Genomic DNA, 19441 nt, shown 5'->3' with positions numbered 1-19441 from the left:
TAGAGAGTCTAATGCCGAGAGATGCTATTAGTGACCACAGAAGCAGCTATAACTCCATGAAATTATTATTTCCAGAAGGCACTACAGGCCATAAACCTCACAGAGCAATAGAGTTAACACTTTGTTTCCTTCAGGGTACTGCATGTCACAGAGAGGGCAGTAAAAAGTGCTCGCACCCTTATGCTCCAACATCATCATGAGCACCAAGAACTCTGCCTGATATCTGATGCTGTGATCCCCAACTAAGGGACTGCTACTGAGCAAAGCTGTGTTATCCCCTGATGTCCAAAGTGTGTTGTGAACTTCTAGATGCACCAAAAATGTAATTCTAGGACTTCTCACTGAATAAGGCGATCCAGATATACCCACACAAAACATATGCCTGTTCTCAACTCAGCAAAGCAGCTTACATTTCTGAAATTGAAAATTTTACAGGATGAGAATAGACCCTAGAAATCACTCAGTAAATAATTTGAGTAATGAATAAATTCAGGGAATGAAGACTCCTGGTGTGATCTGTGAACAGAAAGGGCTGAAAAAGAAAGCAGATAGGCAACTCATTGGGAATTATTTCTCCTCTGTATATATGAGATTCATCTCACATGGTCATAAACACAATGCTGCAATCATATGCATTTCCTTTTTCTACACTAGGGCTTGCAAGAATGGCAGAAAGCAATTTCAGATGGGATTTCTTATCCTGTGTCTGAGTGCAGAATAACAAAAGTGTTTCCTGTACAAGTGGAGATGTCTTGTGCATTTCTGTTGTCTGGTTGCTTTTCTGCATTGTGGAGAGAGATGCTAAAAATGCACAGTGAAAATTCTAGTTATGAACAGCATAGGCCACAGGAGGAGATAACGAACAAAGCTGTTTAACTAACTTTGCTACTTTTAGAGAGGAGACAGGCCAGGAGGTAATTATAGTTGAGATGTTATTTGCCGGGATCCTTGCTGAACAGCAGTTGCTGCTGGCAGTCCTGGACTACTTTGCATAATATCCTGTGAACTGTAACAAAGCTAAAGAGCAGAGCAGTGAGGCCCTGGAGAGACTCAGTCTATTATTCTCTGGCTAAACCTTTCTTGTCCTCTCTGCCTGGGAATGTGGATTGTTCCTTTGGACAGGCTGGATCATGGCTTTACCACCTCCTCACCGTCTCGATGTGTTCCTCTTCAGACATGTGAGCAGAGGCAAGGGGGTGCAATGGAACTTCTGACACCTTACTTTGCTTGATGGAGGGGCAATATGGGGCCAGTTCAGGCTGTGGTGATAGCTTTTATTCTCTTGTTGTGAAAATCAGGTAGGTAACTCCTAGCCTTGCTCTGGACAAGGAAAAGTTTTACAGAACCTCATGTTTAATAAAAAGTGAAATCACACTATGCTAGAAAAGTAAATCACAGCTTATACCGAGACTAAAGCAAAATCTGTTCTGCAGCCCAAGAGATTTCTCTGCTAGTGCAACTCTAACAGATCACTGCTGAAACAAACGTGTTGTAAAAGCTGACCTCAGTGCATTCAGTGTGGTCCAGATTAGACCTGCCGGCATGGGGCAGGAGGACTTGAGGAGAAGGGAATGTGGCTGTCCCCCGTTCCAACACTGGCACTACCCTGGGAGGTATCCCTAGTGCACACTGAAGGTCTCTCTGACCCTGCTACGGATTTCATGTTCAAAGGGCAGGACTGGAAGTCAGGTGGACCTAAGTTTTGTTCCTGGCTCTGCAACAGACTCACTGTGAAACTTGTGGAAGCCTGTCTATGCCTCATGGGTCTGTTTCTGCACCAGATGGAAGGAGGTAAGAGTTGCATCTCTTTTGGGGTTTGCAATTTTGGCAAAGTCAATGGCAGTTCTCCAGTGGAAGCAGACCAGGTGCTGGGGAACCAGCTCTCTGAGCATTTGCTTGAGGGGCTGTGTTGGGTTTAGAAGAGCTGAGGACAAATGCTGTTCCCTGAAGGCAACGGTATTTCAGCATGTTTGGGAGGAATCAGTAAGCTCTGAGACAGAGTTCATGTGACTTGGGGAAAAACAAAACACTGCTGCTTCCAACAGAAAAGTTTAGCTGTAGCTTTGTAGTAACTTGAAGCTGATGTAGCATCTCAGTAGTAAGCAAAATATATTAGCTAATTAAATGCATATCCTTTGTTTTCTGGATCAAGAATTAACACCTGCCTTCCTTTCCCTGGCCTTGCTGGCTTCTAGGGACAGGCTAATTCTACCTTATTTTCAGTGAACAGCACACGTTTTTTTAAGCACTGTGTAACAACAGTCAGGTCACCCTAATCCAAACTTTGCTGGTGCCAGCACACTTTATCCTTCAGAGGAAGTTTTCCTTTAGTTTTTGTGGTTTCCTCTCTGGCTTTCTCAGTGTGCTGCCAGACTGCAAATACTGCCTCTTCAAGTAAAGAAATAAAACTGCAAATGCAGGCTAAGAAATCTGCAGCCTCTGCTCTTCCTCCTCATGAGTGACAGATACGGAGGTCTATTGGCCATCAGAGAAGGTGAGAGGAAGATCTCTTTGCAGAAGTTTCTTACTTCATGGAAGAGGCTGGAACATGATTAACTGTTGGTGGAAGGTTGTCTTGTGCTATATGCTGTCAAGCTGGATGTTCAAAGAGGCAGTTATTATGTCAAAATATGTCTGGAATCTTAAAAATAAGATAAAATGTGGGAGGTGCAGGAGATGAAGTGACTGCCCAGAGTCTTATGGTCTGTCTATGCTAGTGGATGCTGTAGAAATACAAAGGTTAAGATTTAGATGCTAGCTTTTTCTGTCCTCGGCAGGGTGATCTGTGTAGGCATTTGAAGAGGAAGCAGGACTAGCTGAAGGGATAAAATATTTTGGGATTGTGTTACAATCTGCAAACAAAAACAGCGAGTCCAAAGTGGGTCCCAGAATGTTTTAAGTGGGAAACGAGCTTGTTCAATGAAGGCTTTGACTTGCACTTTACAGCTTCATCAGTCTATAGAAACTTATTTCGTGGCTTGTCCTAAAGAAAAAATATAGCAAAATAATGAATTCCCACTCCAGTTTTAACACTTTCGTAGACTTGTAAGAGTCTGTAATGCAGTATAGAAAGATACTTAAAGATGCACTCGATTGAAGGATGATTAAACTTAAGCGTGTGCTTACAACAAGCTAATGCCTTTGCACAGCCCTGAGTTGAAGCCCTATGGGTATGGAATTAGCATGCTTTGATTTAATGAAGTTGTGTTGAGAACTTTCCCTTCTAGATGACTTATTTGAAACTTGGTAAGGATAAAACCTCTAAAATGCCATTGACAGCATCATTAAATGGGGTTCTCTTGAGGCTGGTTCAGCCTTATCAACTGTAATAGAAAGTGGGGAGTGAGGTTTTTTGCTCTTTTCTTTAAAGAGCCAATGTCAGTTTAAAATCTCATTAAATTCCCTATGAAACTAGGAATTATCCCCCTGTGGAACAAGACTGCTGGCAGTTTTCTCTCTGGACTCCACAGTTCTTTTCCCTTTGCTTTGTGAAAGGCAGAGCACGTAGGCTGGTAGCCATTAAAATACATGTTGTCTTAGAGGCTGCAAAGCTCTTCCATCTGTGAGAGATTTTTTTCTTTTTCTTTCTTCCCCCCCCCCCCCCCCCCCCCCGGGTCATGTGTGTTTTGCAATTGTTCTGCAGACCTTCTGCTGGCCACTTATGCCACTAAAAAGGGGCATTAAAGCACCTTCTCTGACTTAGGAGTTTTTCTTTTGCAGAGATCTCAGAGTAGCAGCACACCCTCCCTGTCAGTAGTCACCAAATTAAAAGTTCACATTGTTTGAGTCTGTGAAAGGACTTTTCTCCAAACTCTCAACATCATGTTTTATCTTAACAGAGCAGAGGTGGGACATATCTCCAGCTGGGCATAGGATTTTAGTAGGCAATAGCCAGCCATGTCAGAAGGACCAGTTCTGCAAGCTGCTGAACCCTTCCTGCTTGTTCCCTTAGCTCCCTATTCCGTCTTTCTCTAGCTCCACCCTGCTTTTCCATTGCTTTCCAAGGCTTCAAAAGTAGCTGCTTATATTTTTCTTAAGACGTTTTTCAATAATGCATGGCTGGAACCCATTTGTTCTTATTAGCCACTTCAGTGGTAAAAGCAAGGCTTGGTTCTGTCCCTTGTGGGGACAATGCGTGTGCCCATATATTTTTTTCATGGCTGTTCTTTCTGCTTTGAAAGGTGAGTAACTCTTGCCTTTGCTGTTTCAGTGCTTGCAATGGTAGCACTTTTACTTGGGATACTTCCTCCAACCTGGCTTGAACTGAAATGAGGGGAAACAGTGAAAGAAGAGCTGTAGCTAGGAAAAGAGATAACTTTTTAAAGGAGAAAACATTGAATTTTATCTTTTGGCTTTGTGAGTGTGTATGGGACAGCACCAGGAGGGCTTTATTATCTTTGTGGAGGTGAGCTTTTAAGAAGTTACATACTGTATTCTTTCTGTCAGAGAATGTGCAGGTGAGAGAGGTCCTTTAAACCGTGGTTTGCTTGGGGTTTTTTTTAATGATACTTCGAAGTAGCTCATAGCACAGTCATAAAGTAGCTATAAATTCCACTTCCAGTGTCTTTGCATGTCCTTTACTGAACCAGCTGACAGCCTGCATAGAAGGCTTAGGTGAAGAAGACTTTGCAGGAACCGTATATAATTCTTTGTTACCTGAGTCACTGAGATAAGCAATAAAGCCTAAATCTCCAATTCTCAGGGGAATCCCCAGGCAAGACAAAAGTTTGCCCAAATGAATATCTCCTCTTCCTGCCAAATCCTTGTTCACTTTCTAGTGAGTGTTTTAAGCTTAAAAGGCTGTTGCAGAATAACCCAGGACCTCAGTTCTACTGATCTTGTCCGGTGTTTGTCGTTTTGTTCTCACTATTGTTAATCTGGAAAGTGAGTTGCAGGCAAAGCTGCAGGTTTTATACTTCCATTTCTTCCCCTCTGTGTTTTCAATTAGCTGCGCTGTTGAACCAGGGCAGATCCTCTGCCAAACATCAAGAGGACTCTCATCTGGGGTCCTCTGGGATGTCCTTCAGCTTCCAATGGGACACCCCTTTAATTGCTCCCTCTGTCCTTGATTCACTGTCTTGGCTGAAAGTGTAGGATTCCTGAGCTCTTTTCCTGGCCTTTATTCAGAGGTATAATAATAAATATTTAATTTAAAAAAGTTTGAAAATCTCTTACTTCAGTATTTGATCTAATATTATGCTGTTATGAGTAAGGAGAAGGTTTTCTCAAGAGATAGATGAGGGTGGTCATGTGATTGTGTCCTTATCCATCTCTTACCTCTCAATGGATTAAAGCCCTTATTGAGGTGCAAAGTTCTTACTCCAGGGAGCATTCCCAGGAGCTGGATACCCCTTCTGACAAATGTGCCTCACTGCCTTCATGTTGTTTTCCTCCCATTTTGGAGAAAACTGGTGATTTTTGATGTTCCAAGAGCCATGTGCATCTCCTGAGGGAGAAGAAAAGCCCTCAGAGGGCCAGGTGAATATCTTGAAACTTAATAACTGGGATGCAAGAGGTGCTTTTGCAGTGTGTTCAGCTTGTACATTGATCTGAGTCCATTAGATACTGGCTACACGTAGCAGCAGAAGAGAGAACTTTCTTCCAAGTGAACTAGTCTGGCAAATAATCATTACGCTAATTAAAGTGGAAGTTAACATAGAAATTTCCATCCGTAACCATGATTCCTCAGCTGTTTCCAGTCATGTACAGTTGAAACTTGAGAAGCACAGTGTCAACTTAAATGGTCATTTAAATTGTGTATGTTTCTAAAATACACATGGGAGTGGGAAATGTTATAAAGATATTTTGAAAAAAAATACTTCAGAAAATTAAATCTGGATTCATTTCAGTTGTGGAATCCTTCCCAGCACCAATGAAAAATGGAACAGGTGTTGGGGGGTTTGAAGTTTCAAACTTGCTGTGTTTTGACACAATGTTATTTGAACCACAGTGTTAGTCTTGTCCTGCAAGCAGTGTTCTTGCAATTAACCTTGAAATCTGAATGTGGTTTACCTTTTCTAATGGCAGTGCTGGAAGGTCTAAGCCTGGCACATTTAATAGGAGCCCAGACAAAACCTGGGGCAGGGAATACCCTTGCAATGACCAGGATAACTTATTTGGTCTCTCCTGCCTCTAACTTTTCTTGAATCCCCAGAGTAAACCACTGCTTGATCAGAGCAAATCAGGATGTTGATATTTGCTTTTTTTCCATTTGATACTGTTTGGGAAAGTGCTACCAGGTTGGCTCAGAGGAGGTGAACATCTGTGACAGATGAACTTGATGCTGAGCTATGTGTTTTGGGAGAAGCAGTCTTTACCCACATTAGCATTTTGTAGAAGTGCAGAGTGAGGGAAGGAAATAAATGTGAATCTTGAAAGCAAAATTGATTGGAAAGGCTGCATTTGTAAGTAAAGTGGGTTATAAAACTGGAGCTGACAGAGGCTTTTAAAAAGCTTGTGCTAACTTCTGATTTAGTGTTCTGTGTCTTGGAGGATTAGAGCTGGAGAGTTGAATGCATTGGCTGTCACAGTGTTGTATGTGTTTAAAAATAGACATAGACCAGCCTCAAAGATGCCAATACATAATGGACAGAAATCCATGTTTTTCAAAACCTCCTGAGTGAGGCTTGAATAAAAACCATAAAAAGGGTACTGTGCCCCACACAAGCCATGAAACCGGAGATGGGGAAATGCTGCATGACTTGGCTGTTGATTATCTGGGGTAGCAACAGTAGTACAGATAGCCAGGAAACCCAGAGAAATTGGTCTGCCAGTGAGAATGGACAGTTTCCATTGCAAATTGGAGATTATCTGAGGCTAGTTCTAGATTGGCACGTGTCCTGAACAAAAGCAGGGCTTTGTATTTTACCAAAGTTTACTGTGCCACGCTAGACAGTAAGGACTCTTATCCTAAATTTTGACATTTTCAATGTTGAAGACAGGTTCAGATCTAAGTAGGAAAAAAATTTTCCTTTCTGGCAGATGTATCAAACCCATCCTTGGAGCAGAGCTGTAGCACTAAGCCTTGTTTTGTTTTGGTATGGTAATACCAAAGGGCAGAGGTGGCAGTGCATGGTTACCAGTCATGTCAGCTTGGCTGTTTGGCAAGGGAAATTTCTTTCTCTCTGCATAATAACTTTTTGCAGGCATGAAGGACTAAGGGAATGTGGTGTTCCCCGCGGCTACCTTCATTCCCCTCATACTGTTTGCTGTACCCATCTGCCTGCAGCTTTAATATCATGCTCATTAAAGAAGTCCCAGATCAATTGCATTAAGAGAAGTGGGGTGGGCTGCCCTGAGCTTCTGGAGCTGTAATAATGTGCAGGCCAACAATGGGCCCAGTGTTCTTTTAGCTGATGATTAAATACTTGGCTCATAAATACCAATATTATGTCATTCCGAAATCAAGTCAGCAAATTGTGACCATATGGAAGTCTCTCTGTTTGGGAAGATTTGAGTCTTCCAAAGTCAGTCTGAGGAATGAAATAGGCTTCTCATCAAGAGTTGGTGAGAGCAGTGGTAGTGACTTAATCCTCTGTCTCTCCTCATGCCCATCACCTCCTAGCTTGAGGTTAACAGCCTAATCCAAAGGCCTGTGGGGTTATGTGAGTAGGCCCAGGACTGTTGCGTTTGCTTGAGCCCTGGCAGTCAGCTGTGCTGCCTCTTTGGAGATCATTTCCTCATTAGTGTGATGGGCAATAACTGCAGATGGGGGACCAGCAGGATGTCATCTTACTGGGAGGCCTAATTTTAACAGGTGCTTGGTACATCCAGCCCGCGTGATATGCTCCTGACACTGTGTGTCCCTGCCTCATCTGGCTGTAAAACCATGCCAAGGCTACAGCATTTAGAGGGAACCTGGACCTTCTTTCCATATCCTCTGCTCTAAAAGAGGCTTGACAAATATTTTTATGTCCTTGCCTGAGGTGGCAGGAGGTTTAGTTAGTGCTAAGAGCTCTGAAGAGTTAGAGTTGTAATTATGGCTACCAAAGGCTTTTCATTTTCTGGGTAAATTGAAATCTGTCTCCCATTGACACAGCACCTACTGTTGTAGGTGGATGCAGGGACTATCTTGCTCCTTGCCAGTCATGTTCCTTCCAAGGAGTCTGCTGATGTGTTGCAATCTGAGAAGAATACACTTGGTGCTGGATATCTCCGTATGTTCTGCAAGACTGCAGCAGTTCATGACATGCTCCATTTAATTTGCAGGCAGTTTTCTTGTTGCCTCTTTGCTAAGAGCTGATGAATTTGAATACCCAGTAGACCCTCTGGTCTACTGGGACAGGATTCCAGCCACCTAAGAAGTTGACTTCAAAGGTATTTTTCCCTCTCTGAACACTGTGATGCCATGACCTCATATCTGAGTTAGCCATAAATGATTTCTCAGGCATTTGCTTTTGTTTGTATTGACAAACCCTAGAAACTCTTAATCCATTTATATGTTTTTGTGTACCTATATCACAGTATCTGTGGGGAGGTCTACCAAAAATCAACTAGGAGGAAGAGGCTGTGCTTGCTACTTACAAGTGTAGTTGGTGTGATACATCCATACCTGTTGTTCAGAGAGGCTACCAATGGGCAGTGCCTCATAGTGTGTAGAAATAACCTTATTGTGTGTGTTGAGGCATACAAGGTCTTTCTCCAGCAGTCACATATGCTCCCTAGAGAGCTATCAGCATTTTGCCCAAGGGCTTACCTTGCTCTTGTAATATCAACTTTTACTGGTTTCCTATCATTACCAGTTTAAATAACTCTTGACGTTTTATCATCCAGATGTGGCCAGAAACAACCAATATGGAACACCTTGTAAAAATAATGGGGTGTGAGAACAGGCAGTTGAGAGAACAAAGCTACGACTGTCTTTCATCATTCCTTGGAGGAAATCACGTTGTCATGAGCTTCCATTTTGGCTTCTGTGAGGGGTGTGGAATGTCCTGTGGTTTATTTTCCTCTCTTGGAGGAGGAAGGCAGATCTTTCTGCTGAACAGAAGGGCTTGAAAGCAGTGCAGCCTAGTGATCAGAGAAGTCCTTCAACCTGGATTCTTCTAACTCTAGCGTATGGCCTTGTGCAAGTCACTTAGTGTTGTGAGGTTCAGCTTCCCACCTCCACGGGAGAGCCAGAGGTTTTGTTCATCTGAGGTGTGACTTCCACAGTGATCCTGCAGTATCCTGCTCTTAACAAAACTAAGACGACCTTTCCGTTCTGTTTTGTTTTCAGTATGTTGAGGAACACCTTCAGAAACGTCATGCTGATGAATTTGCACTGCCCTTGCTGTTATTTGAGCTCTTTGGGCAGCATTAGCAGTAATGCAGAGCAGGACACTGGACTGACGGGGCTGTGCTGAATTCAGGTGATTGAACTGAGCAAGTCTCTCTTTGCCATGCTCAGCAATAACAGACGGGTTCAGTGGTGCCTGTGTTAGGATCCTCTGCTGAACAAGTGGAAGGAAATTTCTGTTACGACCCTAGCACAGACATGAATGTCAGCAGCCTTTGGAGTTTCCTGCCCAACTCTGCGAGGGAGCATGCACAGTATATCTCTGACAGGCTGCTCTGAAATAACCCGGAGCAAAGCTTTCTTCTGCGGATACAGTGAGGTCATTAGGTGGCTAAAGGTACCTTTTGAAACAGAGGTACATCTGTCACCTACCAAAAAGCGTCTCACAAATGCTAAGGAAAGCCTTACACCTGGTGGATGTTTCATTATGAAAATAACTGTCTTTCAACATGAGTGGGCTTTCTTAATGCAACAGAAGATCACCAACAACATTTTCCTAGTTTTAGATAAAAGCTTTTGGATGATAGACTTGAGAAGATTGGAAGAAAGATTATTGTGGGCAGATTTTTTTCTTCTTCTTTGCCTTTTCTGCTTCTTTTGCCAGCAGTGTTCTTTTACAAGTGTTTTATGAATGAGTGAAGGAAAGAGAGCGCAAAGTAGAAATACCAAGAAAGGAGAAAGAGGTTTGAGAGTAAACCTTTTTCTCACTAAAACAACTCGAAAAGAACAACATTTGTTGGACAAAAGTTCAACAAAAAGAACAACAAATTTTTCCCCAGTTTTAAAAAACTTGAAATAGATCAATTGCCTGTCAATGTTGCTCATGTCGATGAATTTCTGCGTTGGAGGGACAGGCTGCAAATGGAAGGCTAAGGAGGGATGGGCAGCTGCTGGGAGAATGGATCGCAGTGCCATCACCTCAGATGGCCCCTTCGCCTTCCTTCAGTGATTAACAGGAGGTGGCTCCCTGCAATGATTACTGTGTTTTAAGCAGCTTGGTCCAGCTTGGAACAATTACCCAGCTGCCTGAGCACCGAGAGTACAAGCTCCGGGCCTTGCTGTCTTTGGGATAGTAGCTGAATCCAGTGTGATCCAAGACAACTGTAAGTCAACGCTGTTGAACGTCATCTCTCATTTGGTTCTGGGAGACTGAAGATGCTGGTGGTTTCTGAGATCAGTTAGCAGTTCTTTCAGAAGAAGGACCAGGCTGTCACATTTGCTTTGCTGTCTTTTACTGTAAAAGATCCCCCTGTAGTGGTCTTTATGCATAGCTAGCCTTTTAAGCCTTCCTGCCAAAGATTCAGCTAGTACAGATAGTGACTCTAATGCAGCAGGTTTGTTTGACATCAGGGCTAATTAGCAATTATCCAAATCTTGGAGCAAGTTCTTTCAGATGTGATTTTTTTTTTTTTTTCCCCTTCCTCCTTCCCCCCCCAGCAGGCCAGGCATAAAATTCCATCTGCCTAATTTGCAAATGCAATTGCTTTAATTATGCATCCAAATTGGGAAAGGGTATGCTCAAAAAGATAGATAGCTAATTCTATGCATGTAAGATGATAATGCATATACAAATTAGCTGTATCCTCCAAAGCCTGCACCTTCTCAAAACCTGCTTCCTTTGCGGATAACTGTTTTAAAAGTAGTAGTACTTTCCTCTTGCAAGTTTACAGCAGCTAAGACAGCCTGTACACCAGTTTAGTTTGTTGTTTTGTTGCTGTTGCTCATGCAGTTTTGATTTACACAAAGGGAAAATTTTCTTTGCTCAGAGCGAACTCCTGCCAACAAGGACCAGAACACAAGGGTTAGGTGCTGTGAATGGACCTGCTGCTACATTCAAGAAATTTTCTGCCCCAAGAGAAGGCAGGTGTAGGGAAGTGTGATAGAACAGGGGGAGCTGAGGGAAGGAGGACACAGGAATATGGATCGTGATAACTGATGGTGAAGACAGTGGATGGAAGGCTGGAGAATGGGCCAGAGAGCTTAGCCAAGTGGATCAGCAGCCTCTGCTCTGCCTTGCCAGTGTTCTGCCCTGACCTCATTTATTGGCATCGTAATAGGAGACCTTGGTACTAGTTTTCCTCACACCCCATGTAGGTCACCCCATGATCATCCTCAGACTTGGTTCCTAAAGCTCCAGCCTGCTCGTGGTTCTCCTGCCTGCCTGGATCTGGTGCTGCCAAACTGGCACAAATCTCCCTGGATGGTTGTGCCAGGCATTGCTTTGTCCTCATGGTTTCTTCCTTTTTTTTTTTTTACCCAGATGAGCAACAAAAGGTCGAATAGTTTCCGCCAAGCCATCCTTCAGGGGAACAGGAGGCTGTGCAGCAAGGCACTGCTGGAGGAAACGGGGCTGAGCCTTTCGCAGAGGCTGATCCGGCATGTTGCATATGAGACCCTGCCACGAGAGATAGACCGCAAGTGGTACTACGACAGCTATACCTGCTGCCCTCCACCCTGGTTCATGATTACCATCACTATTGTAGAGGCAAGTGCCTTAATTCCCTCTCTCTGGGAACCCACACCACACTGCCAAAGGCTTTGCTGGGACATGATCAAGGGCTAGAGTGGGACTCGTTTAGACCCAGACAAGGATAGGCACGAAGCTGATAGCCATTTTGGCTTACCTGTACATGTGTGTGTAAGTGGAGACTGTGATGCTATCTGTCTCCAAGCATGGCTATTAGTCATTGAAACAATTTGTATATGAAACTACAGAATTTGGGAAACTATAGCAAAACTTTTTGAGGAGTGAAAATATGGACAGTTCTAGGGAAACTGGTAATTCAAATAATGGACTTAGAAGAAAAATTCCTATATGGTTACCTCTGTTCTCTGAATGGAGAGAAAAAGGAGGGAAGAGAAACTGGATTAAATATTCTGACCTGCTCATCTGTTGCCCAAATCAGACCTTTGCACAGTTGCTGAATGATGCACTGGAATAAACACAGAGAGGATATAATATGGCACTGATCAGTAGGGTGCCGAGTTCCTCTGACTCAGTGGCTGGTGTGTTACAGAAAGCTACATATAGTTATACCAATGTGTTGCAGGTTCCTCAAAGCAGGGAACTCATGCTGTGTGAAGCTGTCAAATGGGAGAAAAATTATTGTACGTTTGACTTTCTTCTCCATGATTTTGAGCTACAAAGTGCTTTTCAGCGAGAGAAGGCATTTGCTAACCAAGGAATCTCCCTGCTCTTTTAGGTTGCCTTTTTTCTTTACAATGGAGTGGTATTAGACAGATTTGTGCTGCAAGTCACCCATCCCTTATACCTGAAGAACGCATTACTTTACCATCCTCAGCTCCGTGCTCAGGCTTGGAGGTACCTAACCTACATATTCATGCATGCAGGGTGAGTACTTACAAACTGCGGAGATTCCTTACAGTTCAGGTTCCCCAGAGAGAGGGAGGAGGAGGACGTGATGGAATCAGCTCAGAAATAAGTTTAAAAAAAAAAAAAATTATTATAAAAATCTGAAGCTGTTGTGGAGTGTTGGGCAATGAGGGGCAAACCTTCACAGCTCTCTGAAGGGAGGAGGCAACATAAGGAACTTAACAGATGCTGCTCTTCTCCCCAGCAGTGTTGGAACCACACCTGCCTCTTATTGTGCACTTCCCAGTGCGTGCTTCCTAAAACTCACCAGATTGAAGCCCAGTGTCCCTCTAGAGGAGCTGTGCAAGTGGTAGAACAAGTCTGCAAAGATGCTGGACTGGTATTTAAAAACTATATGGTGTATTCATGCTAGACTTCCTAGTTGAGGTTGGAAAAGTCAATTAAATTCCCTGTGCCTATGGCATGTCATCATTTTAGTAATGTTGTCCCTTCTGTATGGACTGAGATAATGCCTAGAAGCCTGAGTCAAGATTGAACTCCCATTTTGTACACACTGTACAAATGCCAGTGTTCCTGAAGAGCTGATAATCTCGACTGACCAGATGGACAGAGAATGGTCCATCTAACGCAAAATGCAAAATGAAGGTGCACAGTAAAACGAATCCTCCTTCATCCTATGGGAGGTATGTGGCAGACTTGGGAAGAGAATATAAGGCGTGGTGATTCTAAGTCTGTGCTTCTTGACTGTGCTCGTCTGCCCAAGATTCAAAGAGACTTAATTATGTGATGTTTGTGATGCCATGGTGATGAGTGAGTGTCACAGGAAAGTTCATCCCTGTACAAAACACTCTACCCCCTCTGAGTAGTTTCTCAGATCATTATCTTCACACATTCCTGGCAGATAATTGCAATTTTCTTTAATTCTGTCATTGAAAAATCACAGCAACAAGCTTTTTAGCAGTAGTTTATAGTTTGAAACTGGATAAAGACCCTTTGTTCTTAAACAGAAAGCCTATATTCCCATCAGTCAATGTTCTCCTATGAAAGGCCAGAAAGATCAAGCTGATCTTTTCCTTTTTCCGTGTCTCTGATGGAAGACATGCTGATGTCTCTTCTCTGCCGTGCTGATGTCTCTTCTCTGCCGTGCTGATGTCTCTTCTCTGCCGTGGAATAACTGCCTCAGTGTGTAATTGCCCTTGAGCACAAGATGTGCCCCAGATCTCTGAATAAAAATCATAGGACAGAACAGACTCCACCCAAGGGGAGAGTAGGAAAAAATTTATAGGTGAAACTTATGAACGTGGCAACATCTGTACTCTGCATGCTAAATCCCTCCAAAAAGTCCATTGTTTACAGGTTTCAGTCTGCAAGTGGAGACTGTTTGGCTTAGATGTGAGGCTGGTTATGTAAAATGAGAATTGGAAGTTTCCATTGCTGAGGATGTGGGGAAACTGGGCTTGTAAAAGGAAGAAACACTTGATTTTTAACTAATATTAGCTAATTTGTATCTGGGTTTTCTTCTGGTGGTGGTGGTGTTCTACTGTATCACTTACGTAACCACAGATTGCTTTGGGATACATTTGAAGAGAAGCACCTGCACAAGGACAATTCTTGCAGCATTTAAATGTCGTCCAGTATCACCTGTGGCATGCTTTCCTCACCTGTGCAAGGTCACCCTTTCCTGTAGCAGGCAGTACTTTGGCGTTCTTCACGCTTACTGGCTGAAAAATATTTCAGGTTTATTTCACATCTGTGGCTGGCTCAGAGATGAACAGTGGGGAAGGTGGTGTGCAGGAGACTCATTGTTTTTGTGATGGATTCCAACTTCTTTAGCTATGTAGCCTTCAAAACAATGGAGAGTCCCGCTGGAACAATAAACCCCATGATTTATCTGCAGTATCTGGAGTTAGGCTAAATGTTCATTTATTGCTAACTTCTGTGCGTTAAGCTCCTTTCATATCAGGAGAACAGATAAATCTTGGAAAGGTAATAACATTTGTTAGTGGAAACCCATCATTCTCCTCTCATTTTCAAATGAGAGGCTAACACAATGCCATGGGGTCTATTGTTGTCCTGCTTCCAGCTGAGACTTTAAAATGGTAATGTGGACTGCTCCTTAATTTAGTGCAATCGGTCTGTTTTTTTGAAGAGGAAGTGACAGCCAGAAGGTGTCCGAGAAGACAGCAGTTGCTAAGGCTTGGCTGGCTCTGCCTCTAGAAAGATTCCAAAAATGCACAGGCTGTGTGTTGGTCCTGATGGAGGGAGCTTTGTCAAGGGCTGAAAAGGCAGGCAAAGTTGTAAATTCTGCCCTTCTGCTTTCATGGAAAGCAGACGTTGATTATCTGGGGCCCACGCATTTGTAACACTGCCATAACTAATGACTTGCATTGATGCTCAGTCCCATTTGTTTGGTCCCGGGGAAGGAGAAAGTCTTTAATAAATCAATGAAATTGTCATTTCAAGAATGACGCATTCAGCACTGGCAAAGGCTAATTATATTTTATGGGTGCTTATTGACTGTGGAGCCTTCAAAGCTCTTAGCATGATGGGGAGGAGAAGTGAATGGGATTGCTCCTGGAAAGTCTTTTAAGAACAGCTATGAATCAGGGCAGTCACTTTAGAGTCTAGGATAAACTTTGCTGAGCTCTTACAAAAGAATCCTTTGAAAAACAAGACCCAGTGCTTTGTGTGAAAATGTCAGGTGCCGCCTCATGACGTTGACTGTGTGCCAGCCAAAGCTTCTTCCGTCCCCTCTGTAAAAGGGTACTTGGATGCTTTGACTCTTTTCTGTGATCTCAGTTTGACCTTTGCTGGTTGTTCCTAATTTAGTTCTTAAGTTCTGTGAACATGCAGGATCAGAATGGGTGCCAGAATATGCCCATGCCCAATGGCTTCAAAAGTCTTGAGCAAGGTAATAAAAACACTCAGTTACACACAGCAGTTTCCCATGATGACAAATTGCAGTGCTGAGTGTCTCGTGCAGGAGAGAAATTTATCCTTGGGGAGAAATTCAGTCGAAACAAACCTATTAAGATCTCCAGAAAGGACTGTTTCCTGCAGTATCATTTCTAGCAGTTTTTTCCGGTCCAACTTTAAATTCTCATTTATGAGACTGTTCTGTCATTACTGCATCTTACCATCAGTGTTTTTCTCTGATGTATATGGGAAATTGCTATCGTAACATGAAGAAAGACCAAAAGAGTGAAAATGCCTATAACTTAAACCAAAGATTGCTAGTGGCTGTCTGTGAGCAATCCTTTTCTTGTATAAAATAGGACGTAGATTTTCAGTGCATTAGCTGTTTTTGCGCTCTTTCCCCCAAAAGATGCTAGCCTTCTGTGTAAGGGTACCACTGTGTCATTTAGGTCCACCTGCTTTGTAAGCAGATTTGGGCACTCTTCATACAGAAAGCACTAGACCCCTGGGGTCCAGTGTGATGTGGCCATTCAGCAAGGTCACAGCCCTGTGAGCCCAGGGGAAATCTCAGACACTAGCACAGTGTTGAGAGGGACCCTGTTCAGGGGCCTCGTGCTGTTACATCACTGGAAGATCCTCCAGATGGCAAAGGCACAGGTGAATATTTGTATAGATCTTTGAAAAGTATCAAGACAGGTTTTTTTAAGTACTATTGATTAGAAAAACAAAGAACTTGCTTTGAAAGTATTGACTCAGCACAGGAGAAAACGACTGCACTGGAGTCTTTAACAAATACGCACATCTTGGCTGTCACACTCTCTACCTCTAGGCTGCAAGCGGTCCTGCACGTCCTGATGTGCACAGTGGGGTTTTCTACAAGACTAGTCTCAGCCCAGCTTTTCCTGTTCTGTTCAGCAGGAGTTTTGCTATTGACTGTAATGGGAACAAGGGTAGGTGAACAGAGAGCTTCAGTGAATACATCTTGTGTCTCACTGGGCACCTAACCAGAGATAAAAGTGCCCTCTGCTTCCCATTCTGACCATGATCACATTGAAGTAGGCACAGCAGAAAAGGGTGAGGGGCAGATAGCACAAACAGTAAAGCGGCATTATTTGTCACAAGGAAACAGCAACTGCCTTGGGACTGCTAGACTTACCTTGCTCTTGACTTAATATCTGCTCCTCATTATCGCAGTGTAATATATGCAGGGAAAGGCTGTATCATTACAAGGGGAGAAGAGAGGAGCAGGTCAAGTTTTTGGCTTCTGTTCCAGGCTCTGCTGCCATCTTGCTGCTTTTTTGGACAAGTCATTTAACTTCTTACAAAAAAAAAAAAAGTCTTACTGAGAACCAAACGTGCCATGAGGTCTTTGGATGAAAGGACCTGGGTGGATATGAAAAAGATAATAAGCAGCAAGGAGGGAAGAAACATTGCAGCTCTCGGTCTGATTTTTTCAGGAACCATTGTTTTTCCCAGTGTTACAATTGACTTTCATGAAGCAGGTGCTATTTGATTTCCTTTCTAAGACATCTCTGTCTCAAGGGTAGAGAAGGGAAACAAAGAGTTAGAAAAGAGGACAACTGTTTTTTTTCCTTGCCGCAGGATAGAACACCTTGGACTCAATGTTGTCCTTCAGCTCTTGGTTGGGGTTCCCCTGGAAATGGTGCATGGAGCTGCGAGGATCAGTTTTGTGTACGTTGCTGGAGTTGTGGCAGGTAGGTGACACCTCTGGATGCCTCAGATGGAGAAGCATCTGAAAACGGCCTGTGCTGACTTTTGTGTAGGAGAAACGTTTTGTGACATTTGGGTGTAGGAGGAGAGCAGTCACTGAGCTTCTGTGCATTGAAATTCTTTTGTAGGCTGGAAGTGGAAATACGCTACAACTTGACATCTGTTTCTAACTAGCCATAGGCTCTGTGTTTAGGAGTCCTGTTAAAAAAGCACCAACAACCTGTTACTTTAAAATAGCCTTGCTTTAGGTGGTCTTCCTGAATGTGGAGGCCATGCTGCCTTTCTTCTTGTGTTCCACAGAAGCCTAGAAGAAAGGTGGCATCACAGGCATCCCTGGATGAAAAGTAATTTTTTTCTTCCAGGTCCTGTGCCAGTTCTTCCTCCATTTGTCCTGTGCTGTCTGCTTTCTACAGCCTGAGTAAGCAAGAAATATTTGGTTGTAGGTTGTGAGCAGTGCACAGGAGTCTGGAAATTCATTTAATCATGAAGCTGTGGGGTTTGATTGATTTTTAGTTTGTGCTGTATTGCTTTTATTTATGTTTGGCATTTCCAGCAGTTTGGAGGTGATGGAAGTTAGCTGACAATAGATCGACATCTAATTAAAACAGGAGGAGAGTGTGAGAACAGCCAAGGGCTTCACAGTGGAACTCAGACAACGATTGACTGCCTTAGTTCAAGATTTATGGTGATATTTTTTTTTCCAGCTACATAATTTTATTTTTTCCATAATGAGCAGATAAAGCCTGTGTAAAATGGGCTGCATTGGGTACTAATAAATCCTGCATTCCAGGAGAGAGGCTGTGGAAAGAATAATTGGACTAGGACATAGGACTAGGCACGGTGCAAACACCACGCTCTTTAATGCTGAGAAAGGAGTTAGCAGACCAGCTCCACCGTCCCTTGCCTGTTATTTTAATAAGCACTGAAGTGGTCCCCAATCTGCAACTTTCCAGACACAAGCTTTTCTACATAGATCCATGTACCAAACCCGGGGGCTTCGTAAATACACATAGCACATCTGTGCCAGGTAAGCAAAGCAAGTTAGCAGTGAATCTGCTGCAATTGAGTGCAGGCGAGCACTGCGAGTTGCTGGCTGCCTCTCATTCCTGTGGCCATGGACTTGCTGGCAGGGTCCACAGGGACAGAGGCAGGTTTTACTGCGTGTTGTGCTGGACTGAACACCCAGAGTTCTGGAGGCTTGTAGCCAGTGCCTGAGTGAGGCTCACTAGCCCACCTAGCATTATTGGTTCATTTCTGCTACACAAGTGATCCCACTTTTTTCTCAGACAAGCTGCCACAGCCTCATAGGCCTTTCACACCTTATGACCTGTAAGTTGTGGAAGAAAGTGCCAAATGCTATCTTGTGTTTACTGCCTCTATCCAGGTTATTTTTAGCTAGTTTTACTCTGAAGTTTTGTAAGTAACAGGCTGTGCTTTGATCAGAGGCCTGTGCTAAGTTACAAGTCCCCAGTTCCTTCTCACTGTGCAAATATTTGTCTTGCCAGCATGGGAGCTACTTCTATTTTATCTTCAGGTGAGGAACAAGACACAGACATTTGTCTGTCTCCTGCTTCCTTTTTATTTTAATCAGGGTGTAAGTGCCTTTTTGCAGCATAGGTTTGAAGATGTGTTGCTGCCTTGCTTGGCTGCTTTTAAAGTAGGTGCAAAAGAATCAATCAGTCACTGTCTTGGCAGTACTACAGGACTGAGTTAGCTTTACAAGTCAATTGATTTCCTTCCCCCCCTTCTTTTTACCTGTATATTACTGACCTGCAGCAATTAGCATAAAACGGGCAGTAGCAGGGATGTAGGGTAGGAGAGAGTGTGTTTATTTGGCTGGCAATTGTCACAAACCCTTGTTCTTTCTCCCAGGGTCCCTGGCAGTGTCAGTAGCTGATATGACTGCGCCTGTGGTGGGTTCCTCTGGAGGCGTATATGCTCTTGTCTCAGCTCACTTGGCGAATATAGTCATGGTGAGTACCAGAATGACTGTCTAAACTCTTCAGAAGTGAGCTAGGTATGGTAGCCCAAAGGGGCTGGAAACAGGGCCTGAGCTAGCTGTTGGTCATTCAGAGCTTGCCCCAGTTAGGAGTCTTGTCTCAGTGATGCGGTCCTGGAATGGAAATGTTACACTGCAGTTGATGGCTTGGTATCCTGATGGCTGGCAGCTTGCCAGGAGAAGC

General features: G+C 43.5%; 1 protein-coding gene across 2 annotated transcripts in view; it reads left to right on the top strand.

Moving 5' to 3' along the window:
* The window catches only part of RHBDL3 (rhomboid like 3), a 66206-nt gene that overhangs the window by 42782 nt on the left and 3983 nt on the right, over positions 1–19441 (top strand). For both annotated transcript variants that reach the window (XM_072881197.1, XM_072881196.1), the window contains 4 exons: positions 11538–11762; positions 12481–12629; positions 17130–17242; positions 19131–19231. In XM_072881197.1, the coding sequence (XP_072737298.1) occupies positions 11538–11762; positions 12481–12629; positions 17130–17242; positions 19131–19231 (588 nt within the window). The remainder of the gene's footprint in view (positions 1–11537; positions 11763–12480; positions 12630–17129; positions 17243–19130; positions 19232–19441) is intronic.

Source organism: Ciconia boyciana, chromosome 16 (genome assembly GCF_034638445.1).
Source record: "Ciconia boyciana chromosome 16, ASM3463844v1, whole genome shotgun sequence".
NCBI classification, from domain to species: Eukaryota; Metazoa; Chordata; class Aves; order Ciconiiformes; family Ciconiidae; genus Ciconia; species Ciconia boyciana.
The sequence above is the reverse complement of the archived record's forward strand: the minus strand, read 5'-3'. Positions and strand labels throughout refer to the sequence as shown.